Source organism: Balaenoptera acutorostrata, chromosome 19 (genome assembly GCF_949987535.1).
Source record: "Balaenoptera acutorostrata chromosome 19, mBalAcu1.1, whole genome shotgun sequence".
NCBI lineage: Eukaryota > Metazoa > Chordata > Mammalia > Artiodactyla > Balaenopteridae > Balaenoptera > Balaenoptera acutorostrata.
In genome coordinates this window covers 52,343,425-52,363,226 of record NC_080082.1, presented here as the reverse complement: position 1 = coordinate 52,363,226, position 19,802 = coordinate 52,343,425, and the positions used below count along the sequence as shown (strand labels likewise).

Here is a 19,802-nt window from a genome sequence, read left to right as displayed (position 1 = left end):
CTCAGCCCGGGGAGAGTCCATCCATCCTTCAGGCTGCAAGACCTGGGATCATGTTCAACCTCATCTTCTCTCACACCACAGCCAAGCTGCCCGCAAAGCCTGCCTGCTCCCACGTCGGAGAATCTATCCCGAAACTGCCCCCTTGACCCTCCCTGGCCTCCATCCTGCTCCAGGCCCCTCGTCTCCTGCCTGGACCATCGCAGCAGCGCCCTGCTGGTCTCCCTGCCCCTCGCAGGCCGTGCTCCGCACGCAGCCACAGGGACCCTGTGGACACCCAATTTAGGTCAAGTCCCTCCTCTGTTCCAGATCCTCCCGCGGCTCCCCCTCACTCACAGCAGACGCCCAGGCCCTTACGTGGGGCCCACAAGACGCTCCCGGTCTGTGTCCATCGCCTCTCTGACCTCACGTGCTCACGTGATCCCAGCCACACTGGCCTTCCTCCAGCAGACCAAGCATGCTCCTGCCTCCGGGTCTGGGCAGCGGCTGGTCCCTCTGTCTGGAACAGCCTTCGTTTACATGCCACACAGCGCTAGCCACCACCTGACCTGCTGCGTGCTTTTCTTAGTTACCCTACTTGCTGTCCGCCTCCCCAGCAGGCATTGTCAGCTCCCCGAGCTGACAGGGACCCCTGCCCGCCTGTTCACAGCTGTGTTCCCAGTGTGTAGACTGGCACGGTGTCCTGATGAATGAGGGAGCGAGGTGTCACCCTCCTCCCCACCCCGAGACGCCCGAGCTCAGCTCCGGCAGTGCCTCACCGGGCGTCCAGGCACTTACTTCTTTGGGTCAGTGAAGGGGAGCGGCCGTGGCGGGGGCTCGTCTGTTCTCTTCCACCCCGTTGGGTGCTTGTTGCGCATGGGCTGCTTGGAGAAGAAGGACTTGGGGACGGAGGCGGAGAGCTGGAAGGCGCTGGGCTGGGCCAGCTGTGAGGGCCGCGGGGTCTCTGCGCTGGCCGTCTTGTGAACCTGAGTAGGGTAGCCGGCCCTCGAGCTCATGTCGCTGCAATGTGAAAATGAGAGAAATAAGCCAATTCCATCCCACGTTTTGAAAAACCGATCTGTTTAAATTTCCTCTTGGGAAACAAAACTTCATTCACCGAGGAGAGATACAAGTACTTTACTGCTGTGGAAAATTCCAATACATAGATGTCTATTTGGAGAAAACGTAAAGCTGCCTTCATAGTCCCGACCCCACCCCAGGGATGCCCTTCTAGCACAGCTGGTACCTCTATGGGAATCTAAAAAGTCACCCCCTGTGGGTGGAGGCTCCCACCCCGCCCCAGAGATTCCCTGTCTCCTAGGCACAACCTACACAGCTGAAGGTGGGGGTCCCACCTGCCTGTCTCTGGAGGTGACCGTGGTTTACAGCTTGCTCTATTTCCTTCTTAACCCTTTCTTACGATTAAAAACACACATGTTGGGAATTCCCTGGTGGTCCAATGGTTAGGACGCAGCACTTTCACTGCCGGGGGTCCTGGGTTCGATCCCTGGTCGGGGAACTAAGATCCCACGAGCTGCATGTTGCAGCCAAAAACAAATAAACAAAAAAACAAACAAAAAAACAAAAAAGTGCATATAATCAGAAAACAGGAGCTTTTTGTTGAGGGGTGGGAGAATTGTTTTTATATATAACTGGGATTGTGCTAATAACTTGCTCTGTAACTTACGGGTTTCTTTTTTTTTAACTTATACCTTGCCACGCCTCTTCATTCAAATATTTTTTGAGCACTATTACACGACGGACACGACTCCAGCCGATCTGATCTAAAACCACAGCTTGATATCCCAAATGCTGGATTCCTGTGAAGTTAATGCTACATGAACCTCACGCTGTTAACTAGGACCCAACTCTTGGGGACCCAACTGCTGATCCCATTGAGGCAAGTCAGCTTTTAAAACTCCTAAATAAAATTCCAATTCCACTTCAAGTAAGAGGTCTTTAATGGGAAAATTAATGTCCTTGGAGTGCAAGTCAATAAATCCTTATTGAAAGTCAATTTAGCAATATTGAGGGGTGGGATTTCTGACTATGGCAGAATGAGGAGATGGGCAAATTCTTTCCCCCAAAGCACAAAATCGACAAAAACAATCATTTCAGCACTCTGGAAACTGAGCAAGGGCATGCAAGAATCCAACTATCGTTTATGCTTGAAAAACTGAACTTCAGGTAAGAACAGGGGGAATCTGACATTGTGGCCTGGGGGCTCTCTCTCATCCCACTGCCCAGCTCAGTGAACAGGCAGGTTCTGCCACAGTGGAACCTCTGGGGCTGCATCAAGCATATCAACACATGCTCATTGAGAGTTTCAGAAGGAGAAGAGAGAAAGGGGCAGAAGAAAGGTTTGAAGAAATAATGGCTGAAAACTTCTCAAACTGGACAAAAAACATTCATCTACACATCTAAGAAACTCAACAAAGCCCCACCAGGATAAATATAAAGACATCATCCGGAAAAACAGGTGAAAGTCAAACATTAAGACAAAACCCCTGAAAGCACCAAGAGAAAAGGATTCATCACATACAGAGGAGCACAATACAATTAGCTGCTGACTTGTCATTTGAAACAATGGAAGGGAATGATATTTTCAAAGTGCTGAGAGAAAACACTGTCAACCAAGACTTTTATGTCCAGCAAAAGTATCCTTCACAAATGAAGGCAAAATAAAGCTGTCCCCAGATAAACAGAGACTCAGAGAATTCATTGCTAGCACATCTGCCTAATAAATAATAAAATAAGTCCTTGGGCCGAAAGGAAATGACTGCAGATGGTGACCTGAATCCATTCGGAGAAATGAAGGATCCAAGATGGTAAATTTGTGGATTAGAATTAAAAACTCTATAGATTTATGTTTCCTTATTTCTTCTCTAACTTCCTTAAACATAAGACTGTATAAGGCAATAATAACAACACTATACTGTTGGGTTAATAACAGGTATGGATGTAATAGTATAGATGACAAAAATAGCACAAAGGAGGGGAAATGGAATGGGGCTATATTGGAAAAAAGTCTCCATATTTTATTGGAATTAAGTTAGTATTCATCTGAATTACACTGAAAAGGCATGTACTGTAACAACTAAAAAAAAATAGTCCAAAAAATCAAGAGGAATCCAAATGGTGCACTAAAATGCATTTATTTAACACAAAAGGCAGCAGTAAAGGAAGAAAAGAGGAGCAAGAAAAACAGTAAACATATAGAAAACAAAGAGAAAAACAGCAAATATAAATCAAATCATTATCAGTAACTTCACTAAACGTGAATGCTGAAACACCCCAATTCTAAGGCAGATCGTCAGACTGGATTAAAAAAAGCAAGCTCTGACTGACTTATGTATACTTTCTATAATTCAGCAACATCTACTAACAGGCCCAAGGTTGCACATTGGTGGGGGGATGTCCAGGGAGCCATGGAGCATGTAACATCGGGATTGGACTTGGTCTGGGGTGGTCAGGGGCTTCCCCAACGAGGCAACGGTGTCTGAGCTGAGAACTGAAGGAGATACAGCCTTAGTCTAACAGATCTGACCTCCCAGAAATCCACACCACAGAAAAGCCTGCACAAGTACATGCAGGCACATACAAGGATGGTCACTGCAATGCTGTGTGTAATCAAGAAAACATGGACATGGACTGCATGTCTTTTAACTGGGGATTAATAGATTGTTCCAAGCACATCCATATGATCAAAATCTATGCAGCCACTGAGAAGAATGAGGTCGATTTCTGTTTATGGGTGAGGACAGATGTCTGAGCTACAGTAAGTGGAAAAAAGGCATTGTGTAAAGCATGCTTTTTCTTTTCTTAAAATGTATATATAGGGGGCTTCCCTGGTGGCGCAGTGGTTAAGAATCCGCCTGCCAATGTAGGGGACATGGGTTTGAGCCCTGGTCCAGGAAGATCCCACATGTCACGGAGCAACTAAGCCTGTGTGCTACACTACTGAGCCCGAGTGCCACAACTACTGAAGCCCGTGTGCCTAGAGCCCGTGCTCCGCAACAATAGAAGCCACTGCAGTGAGAAGCCCGCGCACGGCAACGAAGAGTAGCCCCCCGCTCGCCGCAACTAGAGAAAGCCCGTGCGCTGCAACGAAGACCCAACGCAGCCAAAAATAAACAAATAAATAAATTTATTTATTTTAAAAAAATGTATGTATACTATATGATTACTGGGCTTTTTTGGGGGGATCTTTTTATGAAAAGGAAATGTACACTTTTTTCCCCCAACTGTGGGTCATGAAATCAACTTAGTGGATCTTGACGGTTATTAAGAGGAAAATAAAAAAGAAATAGACTAGAATGAAAAACCTCAGTGTACCTCTTGTGAGGTAAGGGTAAGTGGTTTTGTGAAACCTTATTCTGGATGTCCACGCTGGATTGTAATATAAAATGCTTTTCCTGTTTTGGTTAATGGTCAAAAATGTGTGAAAGATCTGGGCTGGTACAGGTTTGGAGAAAAATCTCTGGGGGAGTGTACACTAACTGATTACCTCTGGAGATAGTAATGATGGGGGAAATGAAACCATATAAAAGGCGCAGGGTAGAAAGGAAGTGCCAACACCTCAGTCTCCTTCGAGGCAACCTGCCCCTCCCCCTTTCTTCAACAGAGAGCCTAGTACACACAAGCACAACCTTCCTTTGCAACATAAATGGCAGCCTATCATGAGCTTGTTCTGCACCTGGCTTTAACCTTAACATGGTGCTCTGGAGACTTCTCCGTGTCAGTCCACACAAGCCCCTCTCCCTTCAATAGCTGCAGAGGGTCCACTCTATGAATATATCCTAATTGATTTTAACCCTAACTTTTACTTTCTACAGTACATACTTCTCTACCTTGTCATCAGGCATGTTCAGCTTTTACGAGCTGAAAAAAACAAGAGATGATTGAAAAAAAAAGGAAGGGAGTAAGATGAACACCCTTTGCCTCTGTGTCTGCCAGCTGGCTCCAGCCATTGCCGCTTTTGGGAGGGGTTCGCCCCCTCCTCAGGCCTGTGCCAGGCACTGGGTGTCATGCTAATCCCCGTTACCCTGTAAATGAAGGCTGACTGTCCTCATCCTCAAGGAAGGTGACCTGGCTGGCACCCAGCCCAGGGCACAAATCCTGAATGGCTGATGCCACTTGTCTGCAATGGGTCTGGGGTAGGTCTGCGATCTACTTCTGGCCAGTGAGACTTCGGGTGTATAAGTGTGGACTGTGTGCTAGGGGACTTCTGGGGAAGATTTCTTCACTAGAAAACTAACACAGACCACTTGCAGCAAATATCACGTGTTCTTCCACTGGACACTGTGACTATCTGGTTGAATGACAGCCACTTTGAGACTGTGAGGGGAGCCAGTCTATAGGCTGATGGAGGCAGAACAAAGAAAGGGAAAGAACCTGGGTCCTCGAGTCAATAAATTACCCAGTCGTGGGGCCCTTCCCACCTTGTGCCTTCACGTTCTGAGAGATAACAGACTTCCCCCAATGGAGCCGGGATTTCTTGTTGCTTGGAGCCAAAGGCATTCCCACGACTGTCCCTGTTTTCAACCTCTACCAGCCTCAGGGACGGATGGTGCCCCCCACACAGTAAGGCAACAAAAAACTATTCTCCTGAATATGCTGTGCATCTTGACCCGGCCCTTTGGGGTGGGCGCCCCTTCTCACACATCCCTTGGACCACGAGTTGTGTCAGGTGCCACGTACAGGGTGGAGTTCTTACCCCACCTGCCAATCACTTTCCTCCTGAAGCACTGGTGAGGCCAGGTGCCCTCCCCGGGCCTCAGCCTGAAAAACGAAGCAGCACCTCGTGGTGGATGGGAACATGGGCCACGCTGCTCCCCTGACACACTGCGCTCTTTGCTCGAGCCCCTTCCCCTCAGTGAGCCTCAGTTTCCTCCTCTGAGAATTGAGGCAACGACAGCACCTGCCTCACACGATCATACGCGCACAGTGCCCAGCACAGGCCCGGGCACCGGGGTGTGCTCCCCGAGCTGCAAATATACAGGGACGTGGTGCGCCCAGGGGCTGAAAGCCTGGGCTCTGGGCTCAGCCAGGACTGGCGGGGGCGGGGGCCATCCTGCTCCCACCCCACCCTCACCCAGAGAGGCTGTGCGTTTATCTGTGTTGTATCTCAGGGGAGCAGTTAAGATTTTGTTGGAGTAAAAGGTTCTGTGGCTTACAAAAAAAAAGCTGAAAAACTGTAGGCTGGATGGAGAAATCGCACAGCTGCCTGGGCACGTGCGATGCTTTGGTCTATTCACCCCCGTGGGCGCTGATGGGTGGCCCAGGGTTGGCAACAGGCACAAAGGGAGCTGTGCCCTTGCCTTTAGGAGGAAGAGCAGTGACGGAGCAGGTGGTAGTGATGGTGGTGACCGCGCCGAGCCTGTGAACACGGCCAGGCCCTGTTCTAAGCATCTCATAGGCATCACTTCATCTAGCTGCCCCAGCAACCCCACGAGGCAGGAACTACCACCTCTCGCAAGTTCCACGTGGGGAAACCGAGGCCCAGAGAGATTAAATAACTTGCCCCAAATAACATAGCTGGTCAGGGATAGAGCCAGGATACAAAGCCAGGCAGTGTGGCTCAAGAGACACTGTGTTTAACCACCAACCTGTACTTTCAATGACAACGGTAGACATGATAAATACATAATACATGAAAATAAAACCAAGCAGCAGCTGTTATATTTGGACCAGCTATGTCTCAGGCCCTGTGCTAACTACCTTAAACACATGGTGTAGGTTCATCCTCGCAGCCTTGGACCACAGAGCCCACCTTCACCCCCAATTTACAGATGAGGAAACTGAGCCTCAGAGGAATTAAGGAGCCTGGTGGAGATCACACAGTTGGTGAGTAGTGGAGCTGTGACCTGGACACAGGCAGCCAGAGGCCAGAGCCTGGGAAATAACACTGCTCACCCAGGTACCCCCAGGTGGGCCCCTGTGGGGCCTTAACTGCTGGACTGATCTCGCCCTCTCTCCCAGGTGTCTGGCAGGGGCTTGAGAGTTGAATCAGTCCCTGCACGTGGCTGGAATTATCAGGCTCAGTGTAGGAGCCATATGCAGCAACATTCTGCCCTGCGGCCTGTGAGCAAAAACAGTAGGTCTTCAGGAGGTGGAAGCAGAGATGACATGGGAGAAAAACTCACTGGCACAAAATCGATGCGGAATCCAACCACCACTGGCCACCTCCACCAACCACTGTGCACCTGTATCATCACAGCGGCCTCCTCCTGCCCTCGCCCCCAGACCCAGCCAGAGGGAGGCTGTGAACGCCCGAGTGCATCCACTGCCCTCCTCTGCTCAGGGTGAGTCAGAGCTCTCCCCCAGTCCACAAGGCCCCACACCATCTGGGACGACCCCTCTCTGCCCTCAGATCCTCCCACTCTCCCTCTCGCTCACTCGGCTCTGGCCACATGGAAGCTGTTCCCCAAACACACCAGAAACATTCCCACCTCAGGGCCTTTGCACTCCTCCCTGCCCCAGCCCCAAGATCTCTGCAAGGTTCCCTCCTTCCCTTGAGTTCCTGGAGATGGCCTGCGTTCCTCTTCCCAAGCTGACTGCGACTCTCCGAGTAGGTCTCTGCTGTGTGACGCTGGCTTCCTAGCCAACACAGGTGGGGTGGGCCCCAGTGGATGCCAAGGCCCTCACATCACCTTTCAGGGCTGTGCGCCCAGAAGGGTATCCCGGAGACCGTAGCCCCACCCGCGGAAGCAAGGCCACGTGCTTCCTGCCTGCCTGGGAACACCCGGCGATGTCAGCTCCACATGGAGCGGAGAGCCTCTCACTGCCTCTAAACAGCTCTTGACAAATTGCTCAGGAAGCCCAGGAAGCTTTGGAGTGTATGTTGCCTCGAGAGAGGGTGGGGCGGGGGGGCGCAGGTGGCTGCCTGCCTGGGATCACTCAGCCCACCGCGATGCCCACAGCAGGCACTGGCGCCTGGCACTGTGCCCAGAAGCCGGGCTCCCATGACGAACGTCTCGGGGGAGAGTCTGTGAAGTCACTGGAATCATCCACAGGCACAAGCTGCTACAGGGTGCGGCGGCTTCCACCGAGAGGGCTGGAGCGCAGGGAGGGAGTGGGTAGGGGGTTTGGGCATGGCAGGGCCCATCCCTTTCCTGGCAGTCCTCACATTATGCTGGTGAACGCAATCCCCCCAACCCCTGAAACAGTCCACTTTCCCCTGAGTAGCCCAGAGTGATCTACTTAAAACGTAAGTCAGATTATGTGCTCCCGTGGCTCCCACGTCCCTCAGAATCGAATCCCAGCATCTGACCGTGGTCGGTAAGCCTGCCAGAGCTGGGCCCCTGCCCACCTTGCAAATCAGACCTCTTGCCTTCCTTTGGCCTGTCTGGCCACCAGAGCATTTCCAGAGCACTGCAAATGAGTTTACCTTCAGGGCCTCAGCATTTGCTATTTTCCCTGCCTGGATCACTTCCACGCTTCCTGCAAAATGTCACCTCCTCCTAGAGGCCTTCTGGGCCCTCTGCCCGGTTTGGTTTTCTCCCCAGACCTTATCTCCACCTGGCATATTAATATTACACGGTTGCTCAGTTGTCTGTCTGCCTCACTCTCTCTCCAGGAGAACATCAGCTCCACAAAAGAGGGCTCGACTTTGTCCCCTGCTGTACCCGGCACACAGTGGGTGCTTTGGTGTCAGTGAATGTGAGAATAACATTCCTCTCAGGCCTGCCCAGCCCTGCTCTCCTCTCCTCTCTCAAGAATCTCAACATTCCCCATCTGCAGCAGCCTCCCGACACTGAGCAGTCACCGGCACTGTCCTGGACCTTTGCCTCCCTCCCTCCTTAGGTCCTGGTAGTGCCACCTGCTGACACATCCACAGTTGCTCTGCCCTCTAGTCAAGGTCCCCTTCCTTCTCACTCACATCTCGGCCTCAGACCCATCCCTGAGACTTCTGCAATTGCGCCTCCAGCACCATCTTTCAAAACATCTATCTGCCTGCATTATCCTTTCTGCTGAAGCCTTTCCTTGCTGGCCACAGCTCTTAGGATCAAATCCAAACTCGGTGATGTGGCTGACAGCGCCTTGCGTGATCTGGCCCCTGCCAACCTCCCATCCGCTGCCCCCCTCCATTTCTATACTTGAGCCAAGGGGCCTGTGTTCACTGACCTGATGGTACCCACCCTCCTCCCCACCCTAGGGCCTCTGCACACGCTACTCCCTCTCACAGGGATGCCTTCTCCACACATCATCTTTCCTTTTTCTCCTTTAAAAAAAAAATTGTAAAATAGCCCACATAGAACAAAGTGTACGAAACATGTATGTACAATTTAACAAACACTTACAAAGCAAACACCCACATAACTGCATCAAGAGTATATCATCAGTCCCCCTGAAACCACTTCACCTGCTCCCTCCCATCTTCGGCAGAAATGACGCCCTCTCAGGGAAATTATCCCTGCCCCCCAACCCCCCCGCCTAGATTAGACACCCCCTCCAGCCCCTGCATCACATCCACTCTCAGATCCCAGGAGGTCTCCCTTGAAGGCTTTCCCCTAGCATAACTGATTCATTGTTTTTGTAATTATTTGCTTGCTGTCTCCCCTGGCACCCTGTCAGTGCCAGGACAGCCGGGGCCCTCTGCGGCAGAGGGCTGAGCATATAGTAGGCGCCTGCTGTGTGAATGAACGCAAAGTGTTGGGCTACAAAGGGCCTGGAAGTAGACACAAGGGCGGCTATGGAGCGCTTGTGCCTCTCTTCGGGGAGCCAAGGCTGGGCAGCAGGCTGTCATTCCGGCTCGGCCCCAGGGAATGGATGGATGACGGCAGATGCACAGGGCTGCTGGGCCGCCCCGAGCAAGGGGCAGTGTGGCTAGCAGCAGGCAGAGGCACGTGTGGGCCCCTCGAGCACAGGTGCTCAGCGACCTGCTGGGAACTTGTACCTACTGAGATGGGAAGATTGTGGGAGGACTGGCAGGGTGAGGTGGGACTTGCACATCTTCTCTGCCTAGAACACTCTGCCTTCCTAGTTCCCGGTAGCTTAGCCTCTTTCCTTCAGGAAAGCACCTCCCATACTGGGTCAGGCCCCTCCTTTGGGCTCCCACACCCTGAGCACTTCCCTCACCCTGGCCCTGACCACTATGGGCTGTCACTGTCTGGGGATGGATATGTCTCCCCCATTGACTCTGAGCCCTCACTAAGGCCCTGGCGCTGTCCCTAAATAAAGAGTTGATGCTCAGGTTCTTAAGTAAGACAGAGTCAGGCTTTTAGTTAGGGACAGCGTCACGGCCTTAGTTAGGGACAGATTCAGGGTCTTACTTAGGGACAGATTCAGGGCCTTGGTTGGGAAAAGCATCAGGCCCTTAGTTAGGGACAGCATCAGGGCATTCGTGACAGGGCCAAGCTTTAGTTAGGGACAACTCAGGCCGTTAGTTAGAAACAGCTCAGGCCCTTAGTTAGGGACAGTGTCAGGGCCTTAGTTGGAAAGAGCATCAGGGCCTTTCTTACCGACAGCGGCAGAGTTTTAGTTAGGGACAGCTCAGGCTGTTAGGGACAATGTCAGGGCCTTAGCTAGGGACATCGACATGGCCTTAGTTAGGGACAGTGACAGGGCCCCCATTTCACAGATGAGGAAACTGAGGCCCAGAGAGGTTCAGTGATTTGCCCAAGGCCACACAGCCAAGACAAGGCGGTGTGGGGTGGCGCTCAAACCCCAGTGGGCTGACTCTGGAGCCCACGCTCTCATCTACCATGAACACGTTTGTTTCTTTAAATCAACTCATTTAATTTTCCTTAATTTGTCCAAGGCAATATCTGTAAAATCAGGGGATGGGTTGATAACACTTTTCCTAATATCCATTTAAAATAAAACACTTTCCTCCCCACACCACCCAAATCACCTCAAGCACCCCATTTTGGGAAATGCTGCTTCACACTAAAGCCTGGTTGCCTAGGAGAAAACTTCAGGAAGCAGCTTTAATGAGTAGATAAGAATGATTTGCAATTAGCATCAATTGTCTGTATGCAAATTAAAGCTCCCAACCGCAGGGCCCTCTTTTGTAGCAGGTTCCTTTCCCATTTTATTCCCTTCATTTCTGGGTTCAGCAAATCCTTCTCTCAGACACAGAGTAATTTTATACCCACCCCCCTGCCTCAGACACAGTCTACTCCCCAGCACCGCTGCCTTTATATCACAGACTCCAAAACCCTATAGCTACTGAGCTTTACTAACACGGGCCTGTGCCCAACACGGGGGCTACCACAGCCGGGACCTGGGACCCCCATGGCACCGAGGCCCTCTCGGTGGGCGCACTTTGACATCTGTCTCAGTGATGACCTGATTCTAGTCTGTCTCCCTCAATAGATGGTGGGTGAGGTGAGGGCTGGGGGCCTCGTCTGAATTTGCTCGTTACTTCTCCTTAGCTCTCAGCATAGTCCCTGGGACACAACAAATCCCTGAGAAATATTTGTGAATGAAATGAATGGATAAATAAATGAATGAAGCTGTTCAAAAGAGTCCGTGAGTTCAAATGATTAACATCTATCTGTCTAGGGAGGCTGGCTCAGACAGAGACTTAACTCCCTGGGGCACCCTTTCTCTCCACCCTCACCCTTCTCCTGGCTCCTGACTCCAGGGGGACCAGGGCCACAGTGAGGGAAAGCACTGACAGACGGACACTCTCAAATACCGTGGTTTCCAAGTCTGTCAGAGTGTAAGCAGCCCCTTGGTCTTAGAATCTAGTTATACTTTAACTTCTACAACAGCTAAACTCCCTTACGGTTCTGCATATTTTCCTTTCCAATCAACACCTGTCTGTCCAACATTGGCTTTTGAGGGTCAAGCAGCAGAACCTGAGCTTGGTAACAACAGAACCGCTGCTAGGTCATGAGATCCTTTAAGGAGGTAGTGAGCAGCGTTCAAACATTCTAAACAGAGTAGACTGGATTAAAGGGCTTCGCACGGTCAGGCTAAGAACTGCTAGGGAGATTTTTGCTTCACCTTTTAAAAAAATAGATATTTCTGTATAGTCAAAGACCCAGGTCCACTGTGGGTTGCGGTCAAGGAGGTCTGAGGCCACTGCCTTGGTGAACGTGTCCTATGTGGAGAGAGGCTCAGGTCTGGGGACGGGCCAAGGTGTCAGGAAACCAAGGGAGATGAAGACCCCTAATAGGGGTCCTGGACACGGGCTGGCCCCTGCTCAGGTGTGGTCAGGGAAGAGAAAGGAGGTGGTGGCCTCAGGGGTGCACACTGGGGACCGCAGCACAGTAATCCCTGCCTGGGGCCGCAGACCTCTGAGGGGGCCCCTGGACCGGGCTGAGTGCTGTGACGGCAGAACGACCTTTCCAGGAGGCAGTTTGTGGCTTTCATCACATTCGCAAAGTGTGTGTGGTCCAGACTCCAGGTTGTTGGTTAGTCAATGCCTGTTCGTTCTCACTTATTACCCTGTCTGCCTCTCTACGAGTGGTTCTCGAAGTGTGGTCCCGGGACCAGCAACATTGGCATCTACACGGAACTTTGTAAAAATGCATAGTCTCAGGCCCCACCCCATAGGGCAGGGGAATCTGTGTTGAACAGCCCTCCAGTGGACTGTCTGGAGACCACACTGCCCTTCACTATGAAGGCTGGAAGGCTAACTCATGATCTCCCAGACTTCCTTGTAGCTGAGATGGCCATGTGACACTGCCTGCTGAAGGGGGTTCTGGGAAAGCTTTTGCTTTCTCCACAGACAGGGAGCTACACAGACGCTGCCGTCTTTCCTCTGTTCTCTGTCCCCATGTTCCCCAGGGGCACCACAGCCATCTGGAGACCAGGAAGTCACAGCCAGCATGAGGAGGGTGATGGAGCAGGAAGACACAGGGTGCTGGGTCTTGAGGCTCTCCCTGAGCCGCTGCTGCACCAGCCCAGCTCTGCCCTCTCTGGACTTCCCAAAAGGGGACTATTAAACCTCTACTTGTTTAAGCCACTGTGGGTGAGGTTTCCTATTACCTCCAGACAAATGCACTCCTAACAGAAACAGTCTGTGGTTCCCAGAAAATGTAAAAACTACTAGTCTCAGGAGAGAGAAAAGGAAAGAGACTGAGGGTCAGAGTGAACCAGAGACAGATGAGACAGACAGCCAGGGATTTACCTCCCTCTACTGGGATTCTTAAAGGCCAATGGATGGCAGCAGGGGGAGGTCCACGAGTCTCCCAACTCTGTAAGCAAACTAAGGTGCGAGCATTCCCACCTGCGAGCATGTTTCTGGGGAGGGGAACACCAGTGTCAGGACTGTGGGGGATGCAGAAGGTGATCAGGGCCCCTGAAGGACTTGGACTAGATTCAGTGTCTTACCTGGACTGCCTCGGTGGGTCGCGGCTGCCCCCAGCCAGGCCTGTAGGGGTGCTGGAGCCTGAGGAGTACAGCTTCGGTCGGTAGCCCTTGTTCTGGCCAGTGACCCCAGGGGCGGGCGAGACCTCCCGACGCCGGTCTGTACGGTGGGACCGCCCGGCGGCCTCGCGCCCGCCCCCACAGAGGCCCACACTTCCCGGGGGCTTGTGTGGCTTGGCCGGCCGAGATGTCTTGGCCAGGGACAAGCAGCTGGGGCTAGAGGTGTAGAGGGTGGTGTCAATGCCACTGTCACTGGAGCCTCCCTTGGAGAGAGGGTCTTGCTCTGGCTCCAGTGGGTCCAGGGGGTCGAACCAGCGATCGTCGCTGTGGCTGCTGGACGCGTTGCTGGAGAGGGTATTGCTGCTGGAATGGCTGGAGTACTGAGGCTCTCCCTGGAAGGCAGGAGAAGTGTGTCATTCCTAGACTCTGGGTGGGGGGGGGGCGGGGGGCAAACTTCCTTCTCTGGGTCCTCCCCACACCTAAGTGTGAACCCTGGAGCCAGACAGCTTCGAACTCTGGCTCCCCCACTTACTGGCCTTGTTATCTTGGGCAATTGATTGAACTTCCCCGTGCCTCAGTTTCCACATCTGTAAAATGGGTTGACAATAACCCTGCCCCATGAGGTTGATCAGAGGGACAAATGACAGCACATATGTAACATGCTGCCCACAGCTGAAGCTGAACACATCTGAAACTGAGCGTCTGGCCTTCCCTCCTGAATTCGCCTCTTCCCTCCTGAATTCGCCTCTTCCCTGTCTCATAATGGCACCTCCGTCCTTTCAGCTGCTCCACCCAAGAGCCGTGGAGTCACTCGACGCTGCTTTTGCTCTCACACCCGTATCTAGTCCAACGGCAAATCCTGTCGCCTGAATCTTCGAAACAGATCCAAACCTGCCACTTCTCCTCCCTCTGTGGCTCCACCCTGGTCCTGTCCACCACTGCCTCCTGCTGGACCATGGCAGGAGCCTCCTCCCCGGTCTCCCAACTCCCTGTCCCTGTCTCCCCTCACCCCGGCCCCCAGTTTGTTCCCTACACGCAGCCAGAGACAGGCTGTGAACACTTGCGTCAGTTCATGTCCTTTCCCTGCTCGCTCAGGGGAAAAGCAAGAGTCCTCACCGTGGCCTCTGTGATCTGGTTCCAGGTTCTGGTCTCTAACTTTATCTCCCGCCTCCCTCTTGATCACCCTCCTCCAGCCACACTGGCCTTCTCGCTATTCTCTGAGTATGCCAGGCACACTGCCCCCTCAGGGCCTTTGTACTTGCTGTTCCCTCTGCCTACAATGCTCTTCCCTCAGATATCTTCATGGGTTGCTCCTTACTTCATTCAAGATTTTGCTTAAAGGTTACCTCCTCAAAGGCCTTCTCTGACCACCTCATCCTAAAGTAGCTGTGCTTGACACTCTTTTCCCTTAACTGTACTTTGTTTTTCTTTCACAGCAAGAATTGGTTCTTACCATTATATAATGAAATCTGTTTCTTTGCTTACTGCTTGTTGCCCCCACTGGGACGCCAGCTTTGTGAGCACAGGGGTGCATCTGCCTTATTCATCACTGTGGTCCCAATGCCTGGCATGTTGTACGTGCTCATCAAACACCCACTGAGTGAACAGATGTGAAGAGACTCCCAAGTGCTCACCAAAACTATCTCCTTCTCCTGGGCACACAGGACATTTCCCAGTTCCTCCTGCAGTGACCTGTGGCCACGTGATAAGAGTCCTGGACAATGCAATATAGGTAAAAGTGATTTTTGCCGGGGCTTCCCTGGTGGCACAGTGGTTAAGAATCTGCCTGCCAATGCAGGGGACACGGGTTCGAGCCCTGGTCCGGGAAGATCCCACATGCCGCGGAGCAACTAAGCCCATGCACCACAACTACTGAACCCGTGTGCCTAAAGCCTGAGCTCTGCAACAAGAGAATCCACCTCAGTGAATGAGAAGCCTGCGCGCAGCAACGAAGACCCAACACAGCCAAAAAAAAACGTGATTTATGCCATTTCCAGGTCTGAGCCACAAAAACCTTCCCTTCTCCCTCCTACTCTCATCTGCTGCAAAGAGGCAGGGACCCAGGGGAGGGCTCTGAGGCCCTGAGGGACAGCTACAAGAGGGAGGGAGCCTGGGTTCCTGAACCACCATGTGGAAAGCTGCTCACCGAGTACCCACACTGAATTGTTACATGAAAGGGGAATAAACTTCTATTGTGTGAGGTCACCGAGATTTGGGGGCTGTCTGGAACAGCAGTTAACCTATTGCTATAGATTGAATAATCTGTGTTCCCCCAACATTCATACGCTGAATCCTAATCTCCAATGGGAAGGTATTAGGAGGGAGGGCCTTTGGGAAGTGATTAGGTTATGAGGGTAGAGCCCTCATGAATGGGATTATAAAACCGCTATATATTTTCACATATTTATCCTATACATGTTTATATATTCCTCATGAATGGGGTTATAAAATCCGTATGTGTATTTATATCCTTATAAAAGAGACCACAGAGAGCTGCTCCCTTCACACATGAGGTGGAGGGAAGGCTGTCTGTGAACCAGGAGGCAGGTTCTCACCAGACACTGAATCTCCCTGCACCTTGATCTTGGACTTCCCAGCCTCCAGAACTGTAAGAAATAAATTTCTGTTGTTTATCAGCCACCCAGTGTGTGGTACTTTTCTTACAGCAGCCCGAGCTGGTGAAGACACCTACCACAGCTGAGGTAATGAGGAAACTGTGGCTTCAGGGGGATGAAGGTATTTGCTCAAGACGACGTGGATGGCGGGGGCTGGAGCCAGGACGTGCACCTGGCTGGGTCTAACTCCAGACCAGGCATCTCCCCCTCTGCCGGAGCGGAAGGGGGCAGAGGCGGAGCATGTGCTCACGTGTGGTGCTCAGAGGCCCACACGCAGGGGAAGCCGCCCAGCCCTCGGCAGTCAGGGCGGGTAAGGCGGCCAGCTCCCACAGCCCTGGCTCCCCGGGGTTGGCAGGCGGGGCCCAGACTCACCTTGGAATGCCTGTTGGGGGAATCTTTGCCTGCCGTGTCCTGCCTGGAGGCGTGCTTGCTCCCGCTGCTTCCAGCCATGGCCGAGAGCCGGGCCTGGGCGGGCACATGCCACAAAGGCTCTGCATTAAGATGGGAGACACACCAGTGGTCAGAGGTGACTCAGGCTCTGGCCCAAGTTCACCCAAAGAATCTGGTCCTAAATGTGGTTGGATGGTCCCACCCCTCTGCCAGCTTGTCTGCTCAGCTCACACACGGCCATGACCCCCATCAACTCATGTCTTGGGGGTCTAACAACACTCAGTAACAGAATATTTACTGAGCACTTACTGTGTGCCAGGCACCATTCTAGTGCTTAACATGCGTTAACTTCGCGAAGCCTCCCAACAGTCCTCCATCCACAAAGGAGCTTGAGCACGTTTTCATCCTTACTGGCCATTTGGATTTTCTATTTTGTAAATTACTTGTTCATATCCTTTACCCATTTTTCTACGGGATTGACTGTCTTTTGGTGAATAAGATTCTTTATATAATCAAGGTCGCTTAAACGTGTTGCTTAAACGTGTGTAGCTTTTTTTGGTTAAATGAAAGTGGAATCATAATAAGCATTGTCTCACAACTTGATTTCTTACTTTCCAAATAAATAATACATACACTTGCTTTTTGCTCTGTATCTTCATAATACATCTTCACATAAGTTAACTGAACAGGAAGTTATCTTATTTTTAATAGTACTATTTTTAATAGTATCTTTTAATAGTATCTTATCTTAATAGTATTTTTAATAGTATCTTATTTTTAATACTGTACAGTATTCCATCATGTGAATGGACATCAATTATTTAACAGTTTCCTGCTGATGGACATTCAGGGTATTTTCGATTTTTCTTAACATTCTGGTGGCCTTCCCTCTACACCCAACTTTGAGCAAGTGTGGAATTATGTTTGGGACAGAATTCTACAAGTGGAATGGCTGGTTCAAAGGTGAAATAGGTTTAAAATCATGATGGCTGGTGTGGGTGTAAATTAGTCTAAATTCCCAAGGCTAGTCAATGTGCCTGAATGGAGCATCGGATCTTAAAAAAACACTCAACGCCAGTGGAGGGCTAGTTAGTATCTATCAAACTTGCAAACGCACTAACAGAGGACCCAAACCCAGGCGGTCTAACACCAGAGCCCACAATTTTGATCAGTGCTGTATTTAAAATAATAACGATAATTATTATTAAGCACACATCTGTATCAGGTACTACTATAAGTGCTTTGCACGCGTTACCTTGCTACATCCTCCCAGTGATACTGTGAGGTGGATATTAGTACCAGTTTAATAGATGAAGGAGAACATCAAGACTCAGAGAGGTTAAGTAACTGGCCCAAGGTCACAAAGTCAGAAAGAGCTTCAGACCTGTGCTCTCAACCCCTGTACCCTCTCTGTGCTTCCCCAACAATGACAACTCCAGCGACGGTGCAGAGTCGTCATTCCCTTCACGATGGGCTGGGTCCTGTGCCGAGGGCTGGGCAGGTGTGATCTCACTGGACCCCGAAACCACCCTGCAAGGAAAGACACTTAGGGTGTCTGCCGCAGCAGAGGGACCTGAGGCTGGGAGAGGTGAGGTCACCGCCAAGGTCACACAGCTGACTCAGAACTTCTCACCAGGCCCGTCGGAGGCTGAGCTCACAACCATACACACTGCTGCCCCAGAGGGCTCTGGGCCCATGTTCCTGCTGGGGAAGGTGGGCCTGGAGGGCCAGGCACGGCACTCAGGGACATGGCAGAGAGCAGCCTGGCTGGACATTGCCGAGGGTGTCACTGCCCACGTGGCTTTCATTTGGGAATCATGGTCATCAGAGCGGGCAGGCTGGCCACTTTGTCCACCTACTTTACCTCCACAGATGCCTTTTCCTCCTTGGAAACATCCGACACGCCCAGGAGGCTCTGGTCCCCTGGGAAGTGGGCAGACCATGCCAGGAGAGCACATTTCTGTAGAGAGCCAAGCCCGTGGCAGTCACACCCAGCCTTCTCTACCACCTATATGACACCAGTGGCTCCCACACTTCTGTCTCTGGCTGGACCTCTCCCCATGACTTCAGACTTGTATATATGGCTCCCTCACACGCCTCCACTGGGTGTCTACTGGGCACCTCCCACTGCACACGGCCAAAGCCAACTCCCTATCTTCCCCAAAACCTGCATCTCTCATCATCTCCGTCCTTTAAGCTGCTCGGGTCAGAAACTGGTTTTCATCCTTGAGCATCAGGAAATTCTAACTTTACCTCCAAAGGACCGTATCCAGAACCTGCCCATCTGTCCCCCTCCATTGGCCCCACCCTGCAAGAATCTGTAGCTAGAGGGACCCTGTGAACACCCGAGTCAGATCCCATCCCTCCTGTGCTCAGAAGAATTGAGACCCGTGGCTCTGACTGAAGGACAGAGTCCCCACCATGCTGTCCCCGTCACCTCCCTGGCCTCATCTCCCACTTCTCCAGCCACTCGGCCTCTTTGCTGTTCAACCAACACCATACCCCCTGCTACCTCAGGGTCTTCAACCAGCTCCCTTTCCCTGGAATGTTCTCCTCCCAGTTGGCTCCTCTGCATTCTTCTAGCCTCGCCTGAAATGTGATTTGCTCAGAGACACCCTCACCCCCAGACCCCACCAAGCTCTCTCTAGGCACTGTGTTTGTTTCCACTTAATACTCAGCATTATTAGTGAGTATTTATTACTCGGTGCTCCTGCTATTGTCCGTCTCTCCCACAAACTGTCAGCTCCAAGAAGGCAGGGGACACGCCTGTCTGGCTCACACTGTATCCCTGGTGCCCAGCCTGGCACGTATCATTGGTGATGTGTCGAATGAATGGAGGGATGAAGCACTAGGTTCCTGCCCCTCCTTGGCTGCCCCAGTGTCCCCTTTGCCCCTAGCCCTGCCCTTAGCAGGCCCCGATCCTGGGCCCTTCACTGGCCCTCTGAACTGGGCCCCAGTGACCTTCTGGCGCTCCTGCTTCACCCTTGACACACTGGGTGGGTGACAGACATGGACGTGGCTGTGAGAGATGTGTTGAAAACACGGCCAGGCACAGGCCTGGGGCAGCTGGTGGCTCTGGGGCCACCTTCCTAACCTGGGTGCACTGAGGCTTGAGAAACGCTCACTCTGTGGGTGAGGGACTGTGGTGGTGTCTGTGGGTGATGAGGGTTAAGGAGGGTTCTAGAACCAATAGGCCTTGGTCCAAATCTCAATGATGCTACTCACCAGCAGGGACCTCTGACAAGGGACAACCTTTCTGTGCCTCATCTTCCTCGTTTCTAAAACAGGGCAGTCACGGCACCCAATCTGTCGTGTTCCTGAGATGATTAAACAGGAGGGAGTGTACAGCACCGGAAACCGTACTGCTGTCACTGCAATCACGGTCATCTGACCAGGGCTGGGCGCATCCCCACATCCATCGTGGCACCTGATTCCCCCACCCTGGTCTTGAATACATTCTAAACTTTATGATGACTCCTAGACACAGACTGCCCTGAT

The 19,802-nt window shown here is 51.9% G+C and overlaps 1 protein-coding gene across 9 annotated transcripts in view; it reads right to left on the bottom strand.

Annotated features, from left to right (window-relative positions):
• Positions 1-19,802, bottom strand: part of SIPA1L3 (signal induced proliferation associated 1 like 3) — a 240,868-nt gene that overhangs the window by 24,363 nt on the left and 196,703 nt on the right. For all 9 annotated transcript variants that reach the window (XM_057534114.1, XM_057534115.1, XM_057534113.1 and 6 more), the window contains 3 exons: positions 16,287-16,405; positions 13,264-13,691; positions 775-996 (listed from right to left, as the gene is read on the bottom strand). In XM_057534114.1, coding sequence (XP_057390097.1) covers positions 775-996; positions 13,264-13,691; positions 16,287-16,405 — 769 coding nt within the window. The remainder of the gene's footprint in view (positions 1-774; positions 997-13,263; positions 13,692-16,286; positions 16,406-19,802) is intronic.